Genomic DNA, 15,720 nt, shown 5'->3' on the forward strand with positions numbered 1-15,720 from the left:
TTTCCTGGTGATCTAGAGGCCTTTGTTTTGATTATCTGATCTCAGGTGCTGGCAGTATTGTAGTGCTGTCTTGTTTGGAGACAGACACAATCCAGATTTGTATTCTGGCACTGATATTTATAAGTAAATGATCTTAAGCCAGAGTTGATTTCTTAAAATGAAAAAATATATATTTATCTTGACTGAGCCCCTTTTTTTTTCTCCTTTAGTTGTAAAATCAGAACTAAATAACGTGGATTTTAAAACTAAGGCATAAGCCCAGTGCTTACCAAGCACTCAAAAAATATCAGTTCTCTGCCTATTGCTTCCTCCTCCTATTGAGATTTTATGTTCTAAGGCAGCAACTCTCAGTTTGGCCTCATGGCCCCATTACATTCTTAAAAATTACTAAGCACCTCAAAGAGCTTTTGTTTTTGTGGTTTTATCCACCAATATTTATCAGGTTAGAAATTAAAATTGAGAACTATTATAAATATTTACTTATATTAAAAACAGTAATAAACCGATTACCTTTAAAAATTAGTGAGAAGAGTGGCATTGTTCTTATATTTTTGCACATCTCTTTAACGTGGCTCAGTAGAAGACAGTGGATTCTCATGTCTGCTTCTGCCTTTGATGTGTTTGCATTTGTTTTAATTGATGTATGTGAGAAAATCTGGCCTCATGCAAGTATCAGTATGTAGCTGGAAAAGGGGAGGGGTATATATAGCCTTTTCAGATGGTTGTGGATATCCTCGTTCAATAGGACACCAAAACTCTTGGTAGTTTCTTAAAGGTTAGTTACAGCGTGGTATCTGAAACTAAAACAGTGAACGTTTTGTACTCTGTTACTGTAAAATCTGTCTTGTGCTTTGAATTTTTACTTTTATTATCCATGCATAATTTTATATTGGTCATCTGGAAAATTTGAAAAATAGAAAAATTACATTTCACATTTCACTATATAGTATCAGAAAGTTACACTTGGCTAATATTGCTTCTGATCTTATCAATGGAGTCTTTAAATTATGGAAAAGTGTCAAGCTCAGGAAGGCAGATGCAAATTTTTCAAAATTCTCATTTTTACTTGAAAGCTCAAATTTTACTACTGGCAACAATTGCTGTCAGTTGTTTTCCTTGAAGTGACAGGCATACTTTGTTTATTTTTGAGAAATTGTCTGCCATATACCCAAGTCTGTATAATCATTTTTGGTTTTAAGTCATTTTTTTCAAGTAATATGGTGCCCATGAAAAAAATAGCATAGTTTAGTTTGCAAGTCTAACTCTCTTCTGACAATTGTATTTTTTTTGTATAGCAGAAGTACTTTATACATACTTACCATTTTTAACAGAGTATTAAAAGGATGTGCATGCAAGAGTCAATATCGAATAAAATTAATAATTTTTACTACATCAAGAACGTTTTTATTTGATTCAAAGGTGGGGAAATAGACTTGTTCTTGCTGAGAGGAGCTGAAAATAATTTGTTGCCTTTTCTTTCACAGTCTACCACAGATACCTCTTTAATTACCATCCCATCACTTAGAGCCCAATGTATCGGACATTTCAGGTGCTTAAGTATTTGAATGAACTAAAGATAGGTCTCATAGAAAATGTAAAATTATGCTTGTTTCATCTGAACCCCCCACCCCGCCCTTATAACTTGCTGTTGCATTTTGTATCTTGTTTAGCTCAGGAACTGTGAGCTACTTTATGTCCAAAATAGTCTGGTCACATTAAGCTAATATGCTTTGAACATGCAACTCAATTTCTTTAATTAGCTTTAAAAATAAGGATCATTAAATCAGAGTGCCACCATCAATTACTGTGCAAGGGGGGTTGCCTGTTCAATAATGCATCAGAGTTGTGCTCTACTCAGTATTTCACTGAATGATTTATGGAAAAAGAGGCATCTCTTGGTTCCAAACTTGAAATGGAGCTCTATTATGTATAAGATTTTTTTCCTGTTATTGCTACCATTTTAGGTGCTGTATTTCATTGAATACTCTCAGCATCCTATCCCTCTTTGCATTTCATATTTGGGATCAGTTCCAGAGAGTGTTTTACGGCATTTTTGTAAATTCACAAGAAAATAAGCACTTTTCTTGCTCTACAAGAAGAAAAGACAAGGTGCAGATAAAAAAAAAACAAAACAAAAAAACAGTCTGCATTTCTATGAGGTGCACCTGTTATGGCAGATTCCCCAGAGAGTGCCTTGCTTCTTATTTTTCATTATGTTGAGGGAGTAACAAACAAACAAAAAATTGGGAAAGTGAACTAGCAATATATGTTTATAAATTTGTTTAAAATCTACCAAAACTAAGGTTGCAAAAGTAGTGGTCATTTTTCTTGCTTAATTCAAGATAATACATATTTTAGCTTTTAAGTGATAGAAATACAGTATTCATCAAATGTACATAAGCATTTGGGTTGTTTTATTCTCATTGCTATACTCTGAATTCAGAATAAGTCAAAATAACAGGACCACAAATTAGGTTTGGACAATCTATACAGAAGTGCTTTGGGAAATTGAGTTTGATCCTAAGCAGTCATTTTTGTAGACAATAATACAAGTACTTCTGGAAAGATTGATGTTAGCCATGAAAATAGAGCTAATAACGTTAACTTCCTTTTCAGTTAACAACACAGAAGGGATAGATAAAACCTAAGAAGTTAATATTTCAGTATTTTGTAGCAGTTTTTGTTAAGTGAATCTACATATTTGAGAAGTTTTCTATTGGATTAAGCTTAAGTGCATAAACCACATGTATATGATCAAAATATTAAGATGTTGATCTTGTTGAGTATGTTTGGAATTACATTAATTTTAAAGAATAGGTATTCTTATTGAAAAAAGATGAAAAACAATTTATAATTTTAAAAATCTTACAATTATATCAGCCTTGTACCAGGGTGGGTCAAACTACTTTAGTATAAAAGTATAAGACAGCATAAAGATTATTTTTTTCTTCTAATTTGGTGTGCAATTAAATGATACAAGTTTTTAAAATGTATAATCTTTAAGGAAGAAAGATCTAGATGCGCTACAGAGGTCAAAACACATTTGCTGAGGATTCATCTTGACTTGAGCACTTGTTAAAAGATTTATTCTGGCAATGGGAATTAGCCAGTTGAATCCATATCAAGCCTGTGGAGGGTAATCTATCACAGTAATAGACTAAGCTTCATCTTCAGATATCCATTTCTTTATTTTCCTTCACTTAAGGTGAATGCTTGGTAATTGAACTTTAAATTCAGTTTCTCTCAGAGAAGGTTTAGCTTGATACATAGAGGGTATTCCTACTGCCTCTTTCTTTAAGAGAAGTGTATGTTTATATCATTCATTGGAGTACCCCAGGTTCTCTGCTCTGATTGTATCACTTACTTTGTAAACTTTAAAAAATATTGAGAAAAAAACATACAATCAAGCAAAGATTATGTGGCTCAAGGATTTTTTACAAATTGAATGTACACATAACCTTCCCCATAAATCAACGTATAGAAGGTTACCAGCGCTCCATAATAATCTCTGTGTCCCCTCAGTCAGTCCTAACTACCCCAAAGGAATCACTGTTTTTTCCAGCCTATTATTTGAGTTATAGTTGACATATAATATTGTGTAAGTTTAAGATGTACAACGTGATATTTGAAATATTTGCTACCCTTATTTACCAGAGTAAGGCTAGTTAATACATCTGTCCCCTCACATAATTAACCCTTTATGTGTGTGTTAGGTGAAGACTTTTTAAAATATGTTCTCTTAGCAGCTTTCAAGTATATAATACAATATTGTTAACTGTCGTCACCATGCTGTACATTAGATACCTGGAATTTTTTCATCTTATAACTGGAAATTTGTATCCTTTAACATATTACCCTTTCACAAAGAATTTGATAACCTTTTAATTGAATACCTTACATAGTTTTTATTTATGTTTTAGTGTTAGCACTAATTAGAATCCATAAATTAATACATGTTTATTTACTAAGAACATAAAAGACCTTTTTAGACTGAAATAGCCAGAAACTAAGCAGAAAACAGAAAATTATTTGGTGACTCTTGCTCATTTACTAGCAACTTCCATAAATTATACAGATTGTTTACCTGTATATAAAACTCAACAGATAGTTGTGTTTTCTTCTGTTTATTTTATATTCTATAAACCAAGGTGGGAGTCAAGTTCTTTTTATTAAACATTTATACTATGTCTGTTATGAACAGACCTATCATGGCAAAGAGATTCATTCTTGTTCTTCAAAGAGATTATAGTTCAGAAAGCCATTTGAATAAAGCTATGGCAGAATCACAAGGTGCCTTTGTGCTTTTTCCTATGGGTATAAATTTTCAAAGTTAAAAACAAGCCTTTTGTATGATGGTATAATTATATTTTAGTTTTTACTTATGTGATCTCTTTGCTTTTACATTTATGTAGACCTCAGCGGCTGGGAGGAGATAGGAGGAGTCACTGTCATTTATTAACCTTTAACAAATTTGTAGAAGACAATTGATATTCGGTATCTTATAGCTTTATATGCATATATAACTTTACTCTTGGAATGCCTTCACACCTTGTCTTGCATAGTGTCAGAGCTTCTGTTTCACCAGTTAACTTCACACAGACAGACTCTGTGCTTATGATGTGATTTGTTCATCCTGGCTCACTGTAGCAAAACTCCAAATATTTTTTCCCTATGCAAACATACCATAGGCATTAGGTCCTGGTGTGTGGGATCCTCAGCCTGTCACAGATTTCATGATGCCATCTGCTTCAACCTGAACAGTGTATCTTCTGCCGGCAGATTTTATTGAAGTTGCCATGCTCAGGTTTAAAAAAAATCAGGTTTGGCATAAGAAGCTTACTTTTGAAAAAATAATAATTGATCGTGCCTGCTGTAGATTTTAAAATAAGCATTTGAAAGGATTCCCCAAAGCCTCTTCCTCAAATACGTTGATCTCTTTTACATCTGTGGTTGTAGATAGCCAATGAAATGGTGAATTACTGGTAACTTTGGTAAGTTACTGAGTTTCCTGATTTATTTTTTACGACAGGTAACAAACTTAGGCATGGATTGGTGACATAAATTGTGAAATATTTTGATTGCTTCTGTCAATGGAAGACATTTACTAATGTCTCATTTCCAGAAATGATTGTTTGCTATGTGTATAATACGAAGATGATAGTAGCACCATGATGCAAAAATCTAGGTCATAATCTACTTACTAGGTGTGTGACTTTGTGTAATTTTGTCATCTGTAAAATGGTAATGGTGATTCTTGGAGGGTCATTGGGCAGATTAGATCAGAGTGGGTCCTTAAAAATGGATAAACGTTTATTCTGCAGATGTATATTGAATGCCAACTCCGTGCAAGACACTCTCCTAGAGGATGAGGATATAATAGAGAATAAAATAGTCAAATTCCTCCACTGGAGAATTCCACATTCTAGTCTGTCTCTGCAGATTGGGATGGAAGCTCCATGACAGCAGGGTGCATGCCAGGCAATAATAAGCACCATGAAGAAAAACAGGGCAGTGTCAGCTCATGGAGCGTAATGGTGGGACACAGTCTCAGTTAGGGTTTTCAGGGAGGCCTTTTCTGAGGTGATGTTGAGTGCACTTGGATGAACTAAAAATGTAAGCACGTAGATACTTGGGGGAAGGAAGTACTTGGCTGCTAGAGAGAGCAGCTTGGCAGTTGGAGGAACAGTAAAGTGGTTAGTATAGCTGGAGCTCTGTGAGTGAAGGACAGAGTGCTGGGAGATGAGCTTAGAGAGTGATCCAAAAGTGTCATTGATATAACTTTTCTCACGATTAATTGTAAATTAAAAGTTACATTCCAGATACCCTATAGAAATACAAAATTAGGATTGACTCTTTGCACTGTTTTAATAATTGCTTAGCTTTAATGTAATATTTATTATTTACATTTATTATTATTTAATATTACTATATTAATGTCAATATGATTTTATATAAGATATTCTATGAATATATTAATATTTAATAATAAATATATTATTATTTATTAGTATTAGATTATTTAGCTCTGTATAACAAGCACATACAAGTAATTATGGAATATTTTGTTGTTGTTTATTAATATCATTGTACCTGGAGTTAACCATACTGTGAGGTTTGAGGGCATAGTCCTCCAGACTGGCAGCTCTGCCCTAGACTTGTGACACCAACAGCAAGGAGTTAAGCTCCAAATACAAAGTTGGAAGGAAGAGTCCACACAAGACCACCCTCACTTCTGATTCCAACTGCACATTCAGGAGGTTCCCCAAACCACGCTCAGGTTCAATAATTCATTAGATGGACCTATAGAGCCTACTGAAAGCTGTTAAGACTCATGGTTATGATCTGTTATAGGGAAAGGATACAGGTCGAAAGTTAACCTAAGAAAGAGATGCATAGCACTGAGTCTGAGAGCATTCCAGATGTGAAGCTTCCATTTTCCTGAGGAAGTGTTCCCTTCCCAAACTCGTTGTGTGACAGTATGCATGGAGTATCGACAACCCAGGAAGCTCACCTGAGCTTGGTGTTCAGAGTTTTTATTGGGACATCATTTCATAGGCATGATTGATTGCTCGTGTGAGATGACTTAGTTTAAGAATTTGAGAGGATATCATGTGGCCTTGGGGCCCACCGTGAATAACAGAGACACTTCTGTCATCTGGGAAATTCCAAGGGTTTAGAGGTTACTTCCTATGAGGTAAGGACAAAGGCCGGGCTTCTTTCTGGGAAAGACCAAATTCTTTACTGCATAGGTTGTTATAAAAATTCAAGCAATATGGTAAGTTAATGGCCTTCTGGAATCCCATCTCTTGGGGACAACTAGTGTTCTGTTGGTGGTTTGGTATACATTCTTCCAGATGTTTAATACACATGTAAACATTTTTTAAGTGTACATTGAATTGTACTATACTTACTGTTATTGTTCAATAACTAGGCCTTTTCACTTAAAAACATATGTATGGATGTGTTTTTGTGTGTGTTTTCATAAGTACCTTGACGTTGAACACTGATTCTTTTCACTTAATTAGTTTTTAAAACTTTTTCCACCTAAAATATAGTGCTGTGTTGAACATCCTTGCATTTACATCTTTGTGTATTTTTCTAATTTTTCTCCTTGAAATAAATTTCTTGAAATAGAGTTGCAGAATAAAAGGGTATGGACATTTTGAAATTTCATAGGTACTTCATTATTACCTCTCTTGGGATGATTCCTATGAAATACTTTATGGAATGACAAAGTTGTTAATACTTTCCATATTACTCTTAGGTAAACATTGCAACTCCCACAATTTCAAATGTTGAATGTGCCCACATTCCACATCTCAGCCCAGCTGTAATTCCTACTCTGCAAAATGAATCATTTTTATTATCCCCAAGTAATGGGAATCTGGAAGTTCTTACAGGATTGGGTACTCCACACATCAATGGGAAACCTGCTTGTGATGAATTTGATCAACTGATCAAAAATATGGCCCAGGTAAGAACATTTCTTCCTGATAGTTAACTATAGAATGTATAATATCTTAAGAATGTAATCAAATCCTGGATAATTTGAAGAATACTTATATATATTTACATTATGTAAGTTAAATATATATCAAGTATATTTTAAATATAATATTCTTATTTATGAAGACATTTATAATATCTGAAAAAATTGGAATGACAAAGATGTAGAATTTATGTGGGTTTAGGTGGTTCTGAGACTTTTCTATTCCTTTTTTTAATTATCATATTTTAAACTGGGCATTATATGTTATGTTTCAGAAATATTCTTCAGGATAAATAAATGTCTCATTCTAGGTGATGAGTGATAAAGTTGATCTTAGAAAAAAATATTTTTAATTTCTTTTCTTTTAAAGAACAGATTAATGCCACTAATAAGATGATTGCAAGTGCAGTGATTTGCATTTAATTATATTTCTTGCTTTTTTTCCTGAACAGGGTCGCCAAATAGAAGTTTTTGAGCTCCTCAAACCTCCATGTGGAGGCCTTGGGTTCAGTGTTGTGGGACTGAGGAGTGAAAACCGGGGAGAACTGGGGATATTTGTGCAGGAGATCCAGGAGGGCAGTGTGGCCCACAGGTGAGACTGTCACTGTGTCTTTAATGTTTTTTTTTGTGTGTGTGTGTGGCACGCGGGCCTCTCACTGTTGTGGCCTCTCCCGTTGCGGAGCACAGGCTCCGGACGCGCAGGCTCAGCAGCCGTGGCTCATGGGCCCAGCCGCTCCACGGCATGTGGGATCTTCCCTGACTGGGGCACGAACCTGTGTCCCCTACATCGGCAGGCGGACTCTCAACCACTGCGCCACCAGGGAAGCCCCTCTTTTCTGTTTTTGATACCACATTCAGAAGGTACTGCTCACCTTGGGAGAATTTCAAGGAACAAAAATGAATAAAAACAGACAAAAAACTGAATACAATCTGTTATTAGTTTTTAGAAATCATTAAATTCTTAACATTGCTATGATAAAAAGAAAGTCCTTTGAAAGGAGAGTTACTTTTAAATATAGTCATAACTTAATCATTTTTTAGTAAGGAAAGAAAATTTGACTAGGACAGTACTCTCATTGCTATTAAATGGGCTCTTTTTGATTAGATTTTAAAATTACTTTATAGAAAAGTATACAAATGGCCTATGATAATTTGAGCTATATTTTATTAATATACTCAAAGCAACAAGTAAATATATACATCTTTGCTTTCATTTGTAGAGGTTAGGAACATGTAAAATGCAGTGTATAGGTTGAGTGGGTAGCTGAAAAGAAGGTGCTTTTAACTGGGAGGGGTTGATAAGGGGTAGGTCAACTGGAGCCAAAGCATATATATTTTCCCTTCCATTTTTATTTTGACATAATTGACATACAGCAGTATGTACGTTTAAGGTGTACAGCATAATGATTGGGCACAATAGTTTAGTAAACACTGTCTCATATACATACTAAATTAAAGAAATAGAAAAAATATTTTTAGAAGTGCAGCTGCAGGAAAAAGCTTTCATAGTGTGGACATTAGAAAATAGAATTAAAAATAACCTGAAAATGCATGCCAAAGAAGCTGTCATTTTTTTGAGAGCTGTTAGTTATTTTTTACCCTCTTTTTCATTCTTAGAGATGGAAGATTGAAGGAAACTGATCAGATCCTTGCTATTAACGGACAGGCACTTGATCAGACAATTACACATCAGCAGGCCATCAGCATCCTGCAGAAAGCCAAAGATACTGTCAAGCTGGTTATTGCCAGAGGCTCATTGCCTCAGCTTATCAGCCCCATAGTTTCCCGTTCTCCTTCTGCGGCCAGCACAATTTCAGCTCACTCTAATCCGGTGAGTACCTCAGATTTTCAAGAGGAACAGAACATATTTTTCTAGTTCTTTAAGGTTTTGTAGGGGTTCACACTTCCTGTAGATTCTTTGTACTTCTTGGGTTTTTCCCTTTTTGTTGCATCTCTCTGTGGCCTGGATTATTTTTTATGTAATGATGATTAACTTTATGGCTTCTAAAAATTATTTTTTTAATTTAATTTAATTTTATTTTATTTATACAGCAGGTTCTTATTAGTTATCTATTTTATACATATTAGTGTATACATGTCAATCCCAATCTCCCAATTCATCCCACCACCACCCCCCCACGCTTTCCCCCTTGGTGTCCATATGTATGTTCTCTACATCTGTGTCTCTGTTTCTGCCTTGCAAACCAGTTCATCTGTACCATTTTTCTAGATTCCACATATATGCATTAATATATGATATTTGTTCTTCTCTTTCTGAGTTACTTCACTCTGTATGACAGTCCCTAGGTCCATCCTTGCCTCTACCAGTGACCCAATTTCATTTCTTTTAATGACTGAGTAATATTCCATTATATGTACGTACCACATCTTCTTTATCCATTCGTCTGTCGGTGGGTATTTACATTGCTTCCATGTCCTGGCTATTGTAAATAGTGCTGCAATGAACATTGGGGTGCATGTGTCTTTTTGAATTACGGTTTTCTCTGGGTATATGCCCAGTAGTGAGATTGCTGGGTCATATGGTAATTCTATTTTTAGTTTTTTAAGGAACCTCCATACTGTTCTCCATAGTGGTTGTATCAATTTACATTCCCACCAACAGTGCAGGAGGGTTCCATTTTCTCCACACCCTCTCCAGCATTTGTTGTTTGTAAATTTTCTGATATGCCCATTCTGACCGGTGTGAGGTGATACCTCATTGTAGTTTTGATTTGCATTTCTCTAATAATTAGTGATGTTGAGCAGCTTTTCATGTGCTTCTTGGCCATCTGTATGTCTTCTTTGGAGAAATGTCTATTTAGGTCTTCTGCTCATTATTGGATTGGGTTGTTTGTTTTTTTGATATTGAGCTGCATGAGCCGTTTATATGTATTGGAGATTAATCCTTTGTCCATTGATTCATTTGCTAATATTTTCTCCCATTCTGAGGGTCGTCTTTTCATCTAGTTTATAGTTTCCTTTGCTGTGCAAAAGCTTTTAAGTTTCATTATGTTCCATTTGTTCATTTTGTTTTCATTTCCATTACTCTAGGAGGTGGGTCAAAAAGGATCTTGCTGTGATTTATGTCAAAGAGTGTTCTTCCTATGTTTTCCTCTAAGGGTTTTATAGTATCTGGTCTTACATTTAGGTCTTTAATCCATTTTGAGTTTATTTTTGTGTATGGTGTTAGGGAGTGTTCTAATTTCATTCTTTTACGTGTAGCTGTCCAGTTTTCCCAGCACCACTTACTGAAGAGACTATCTTTTCTCCATTGTATATCCTTGGCTCCTTTGTCATAGATTAGTTGACCATAGGTACGTGGGTTTATCTCTGGGCTTTCTATCCTGTTCCGTTGATCTATATTTCTGTTTTTGTGCCAGTACCATATTGTCTTGATTATTACGGTAGCTTTGTAGTATAATCTGAAGTCAGGGATTCTGATTCCTCCAGCTCCATTTTTTTCCCTCAAGATTGCTTTGGCTATTCGGGGTCTTTTGTGTCTCCATACAAATGTTAAGAGTTTTTGTTCTAGTTCTGTAAAAGATGCCATTGGTAATTTGATAGGGGTTGCATTGATCCTGTAGATTGCTTTGGGTAGTATAGTCATTTTCACAATATTGATTCTTCCAATCCAAGAACATGGTATATCTCTCCCTCTGTTTGTGTCATCTTTGATTTCTTTCATCAGTGTCTTATAGTTTTCTGAGCACAGGTCTTTTACCTCCTTAGGTAGGTTTATTCCTAGGTATTTTATTCTTTTTGTTGCAATGGTGAATGGGATTGTTACCTTTCTTTATGTAGCCTTTTTACTTGACATCATTCCTTAAAAAAATTTAGTCCCTTAAAAAAGTTTACTCTAGGGACTTACCTGGCAGTCCACTGGTTAAGACTTCGCGCTTCCACTGCCTTGGGCCTGGGTTCGATCCCTGGTCCGGGAACCGAGATGCCTCATGCCGTGCTGTGCAGCCAAAAAATAAATTAAAAAAAAAAAAACAATTTTATTGATCTTATCAGAGTACGAGCTCTTTAAAAAAAAGAAAAAAGGAAAAAAAACAGTTGACTCTATTGGTAAGCAAATAAAATCTTGATTTTGCTTTGTAAAGTTACTGACAGCTGTCAGTGACTTTAAGAGGTCACTTTGTTTGGAATCTCCTGCAGTAGGGTTTATGCAGAAGAAGTTCTTAACAGGTAACAGTTTTTCCTTGATCATCCCTTTTTTTTTTTTAAGTTCTACAAAGGATCTTGCAAATCTCTCTTTACCTGGTTAAATGCAGTCACTCTAATGATGTATTGATTATTTCAAGAATGGTTATATCAATAGCAGTAACAACATGTTGAAAGAGAAGTGTACTAAATAAAAGGGACCCTGTTAAAGCTCATTATCATGTCTGCACTTAGGTATTTAATACTAATCACAAAATAATATTCATAGAGATCTCAACTGTAATAAAAATTTTAGTTTTTCGTAAAATGTTTTCAAATTCATATGGGGGCTTTGTTTTCAGGTTCACTGGCAGCACGTGGAGACTATTGAATTGGTAAATGATGGCTCTGGTCTGGGATTTGGCATTGTAGGAGGAAAAGCAACTGGCGTGATCGTGAAAACCATCCTGCCTGGAGGAGTAGCTGATCAGGTAAGCTACTCCAGCAGATTTTTTATGTTTTATCAAAAATACACCTTCGTCTTTTACATTTCTGTTAGAAAGAAGAGACTTTGGCTTTAGACAATGTCAGAATCTTCTATTTCGTTGGGCTTGTATGTAAAATGTTTTTCTTAGACCTGGGGAGAAATACATTTCAAGAGAGACCTTGATTTTCAGTTACAGTTACAGACAGTGATCTTAAGACTCTTTAGAATCACAGACTAAAGCCCAGGTTGTGGTTTTGATCATTGTAGAGGTATGTATCCTTTATTTTATGATTGTAAATCACGTTTATAAGCCTACTTATCTGTTTTATAGCTACAAGGTATTATGGAAAAAATAATACTTCATTATTGAAGGGCGAAAAATAAGATTCATCTTGTCCCTTTAGTGATGGGTCGCTGGTGTCATCTTTGTATATGAAGTACAGCCTGTTCTTATCTCTTAGAGTAGTTTATTAAAGCATTGCCATTTATGCTATGTAAAGTTGTTGGAGCATATGTGAGAAAATTGTAAAGTTACTAACTATGATTTACGTTTTAATTTGACAAGTTCTAGTGTCTCTTTTGCCTTGGTTATTATGTTTTGTATATAAAGCTGTTTGCTTTTGCATGTGTATTTGAACTTAAGTCACGTGCATCAAATATTTTTCATATTGGTAAATGAAAGGCAGATTTATGGGCAGCCTTATCAATAGAGGTAACCTTATCAATTATTGAGGATAACTCAATATTATGTGCGTTTTCTTCCTTTTAAACATTAGCCAGTATCATGCAGTATCCAGTGAAATTTCTCTAATTGACAGGCTTGTGATAAATCAGCTTTACCTTGTGTATAGAGCTGCACTGTCTAATACTGTAGGTACTGGCCACATATCACTTTTTAAATTCAAATTTGAATTAAATAAAATTACCACCCCAGTTCCTCCATTAGATGAGCTATATTTCAAGTGCTCTAGAGCAGTATGTTGCTTGTAGCTTCCATATTGGACAATGCAGAACATTTCATCACTGCAGAAAGTTCTAGTGGACAGTGCCTGTATGGAGGCGTACCGGACTGCTGTTCACTTCCCTGGTTTATCTGAATTTAAGTCTCACAAAGATTTCATCTGCAAATGAGTTTTTTAGGGATGTTTATAATTGAAATGGCAAGGCAGAAAATTGTGGTATTAACTCAGTGGTTTTTTGTGGTTGATACTGTATTTTGAGTTATATATATTTGTGAAGTGAGTTATACTTCATCTTTCCTTAGTGGTATTTTCTCTTTATTGTATCCCTCAAAAAATTCACAGAAAGACTAGTGCTTTCTTGCATCGAGTGGGTAGAAATCAAATTGAAAAGCTCATATCAACTATTGATTTAAAGAATATTTATGAATTTCATTTACTTATATCACATTTAATGAAGTTAGGATGCTTCAAAAGACAGTTAACATTACAACCACATGTTTAATGTACCATGATTGGTAATTCATGTAATGGTTTTTTTTTTTGTTATTACTCCCATTCCCTCTAAATGAGGGATTTCTCTGATGAAGTAAATAATAACAACAACAATCTGACTAATCAATCCCTTTTTATTCAGCATGGGCGATTATGCAGTGGAGACCACATTCTAAAGATTGGTGACACAGATCTAGCAGGAATGAGCAGTGAGCAAGTAGCCCAGGTCCTCAGACAGTGTGGAAATAGAGTCAAATTGATGATTGCAAGAGGTGCCATGGAAGAACCAACGGTGCCCACCTCTTTGGGCATCACGCTTTCCTCATCCCCATCTTCTACGCCAGAGATGCGGGTAAGGAGATAAAAGCAGTTAATGGGAAAGTCATAGACTGTAGCACTTAGATGACAGTGGTGTATATTTAGAAACTAGACTTATTGGGCTTCCCTGGTGGCGCAGTGGTTGAGAATCTGCCTGCTAATGCAGGGGACACAGGTTCGAGCCCTGGTCTGGGAGGATCCCACATGCCATGGAGCAACTAGGCCCATGAGTCCCAACTACTGAGCCTGTGCGTCTGGAGCTTGTGCTCCGCAACAAGAGAGGCCACGATAGTGAGAGGCCTGTGCACCACGATGAAGAGTGGCCCCCGCTTGCCACAACTAGAGAAAGCCCTCGCACAGAAATGAAGACCCAACACAGCAAAAATAAATAAACTAGAAACTAGACTTACTAATGTTAGTGTATCAGTGCTAAAGAATGAAACAAAATTCAAATGTAATGACGTTTCAGCACTAATAATAGTTTATTAAATAGGAATAATGTCTAACAGGTGAAAGATAGATTGCTTAAAAATTCTAGATTACTGTTTTTGATTTTTCTCTAAGCAAATTTATGAGGAAAATGTTTTGAAGTATGGATAAATTTTAAAGAATTATTTGCTACTAATACCTAAAACATTTAATTCTATCTTTTTCTTACTTAGAAGTGTTTCTGTAAGGTGGGCTGTAAGTTCCAGTCATTCCCTTTCAACACCTTGCTTCTTAGTTCCTTTTTGTGGGCAAGGTGGATAAATAAAGCTTACTAAAACCTTTCATTGTTGTTTTCAGGTATGTCATATAATTGTTACCAGATTTGTAATAAGTCGCTATTCTTGACCCAGTGATATAATTTCTTTTAGAGAAAAGTTATGCTTTCAGGGTTGTGACAAAAGCTCTATTCATAGGCAGAGCATTCCATCTTTGTTCTTAACTTAATATGATAAAAGCTAGAATGTTTCAAAATTATTATAATGTGATGGTTATCTCAAATAGTTCAGGTCACAAGACGATAGTGGATTAAATATCAACAAAATAATTTTATCCAGAAATTTCTTAAATATTTAAGAAGAGAATTATGACCAATTTCTATATGAGCTTTATAGCAAATACAAGTTCTACATTCCTTTCTTATAGATCTAAAAACAGTTATTTTCTAAACAGTTGCTACAAATTCATTCTTTTAATAGTCTAACCTCCTCCACAAGCCCTTTAAGACTTTATTAGAACACTTGAAATTTCCATGATTCTGTTGTTTTTAGGATTGAGTTTCATTGCTATTTTTTGCAGGGAGAAAGAAGTGAAGAAAGAAAGCCTGTTTATGAAAGTATTTAAATGGCATTCTTTTGTGGTAAACAAAACATTTTATTCAGCAATATATAAATGAATGCAATACCAAAAACCACTTGATGTAATTGAAAGCTTAGAAAAATATCTATTCTGTGCATATCATCATTTGTGAAGCTTGTGCCCCTTTTAAAACCATTCGATAGTCAAATTGCCACCCTCTAAAATAGCACTTGCATAAGTCTTATTAAAAATAGAAGACACATTTGTTTCAATTGAAGCAGATTTCATCTTGTCATTTTCTTGTAATTATCTAAACTTTAAACTTTTGCTAAGTTTGCACAGATAATTATGTGCAATGAAAAAAATAAAACTTTACTATAAAATTATATCTCATTTAGGTGACTTATCAGTGAGGTACAGAGTGTGCTTAAAGAAAATCAGAAACCATGACCAGCTCGCCCCAACCTGCACGTCCATTCAAACCAAAGACTTCATTCTTTTGTGATCTTCCTAGGGTTCTGTGGAATCTGCTGACACCACACTAA

General features: G+C 35.0%; 1 protein-coding gene across 7 annotated transcripts in view; it reads left to right on the forward strand.

The window, feature by feature from the left end:
• Nucleotides 1-15,720, forward strand: part of MPDZ (multiple PDZ domain crumbs cell polarity complex component) — a 156,924-nt gene that overhangs the window by 46,034 nt on the left and 95,170 nt on the right. For all 7 annotated transcript variants that reach the window (XM_082628525.1, XM_082628527.1, XM_082628530.1 and 4 more), the window contains exons 4-8: nucleotides 7,265-7,474; nucleotides 7,942-8,081; nucleotides 9,107-9,320; nucleotides 11,995-12,123; nucleotides 13,716-13,925. In XM_082628525.1, coding sequence (XP_082484651.1) covers nucleotides 7,265-7,474; nucleotides 7,942-8,081; nucleotides 9,107-9,320; nucleotides 11,995-12,123; nucleotides 13,716-13,925 — 903 coding nt within the window. The remainder of the gene's footprint in view (nucleotides 1-7,264; nucleotides 7,475-7,941; nucleotides 8,082-9,106; nucleotides 9,321-11,994; nucleotides 12,124-13,715; nucleotides 13,926-15,720) is intronic.

This window comes from Mesoplodon mirus (assembly GCF_964341445.2).
Source record: "Mesoplodon mirus genome assembly, chromosome: 1".
In the NCBI taxonomy this organism is placed as follows: Eukaryota; Metazoa; Chordata; class Mammalia; order Artiodactyla; family Ziphiidae; genus Mesoplodon; species Mesoplodon mirus.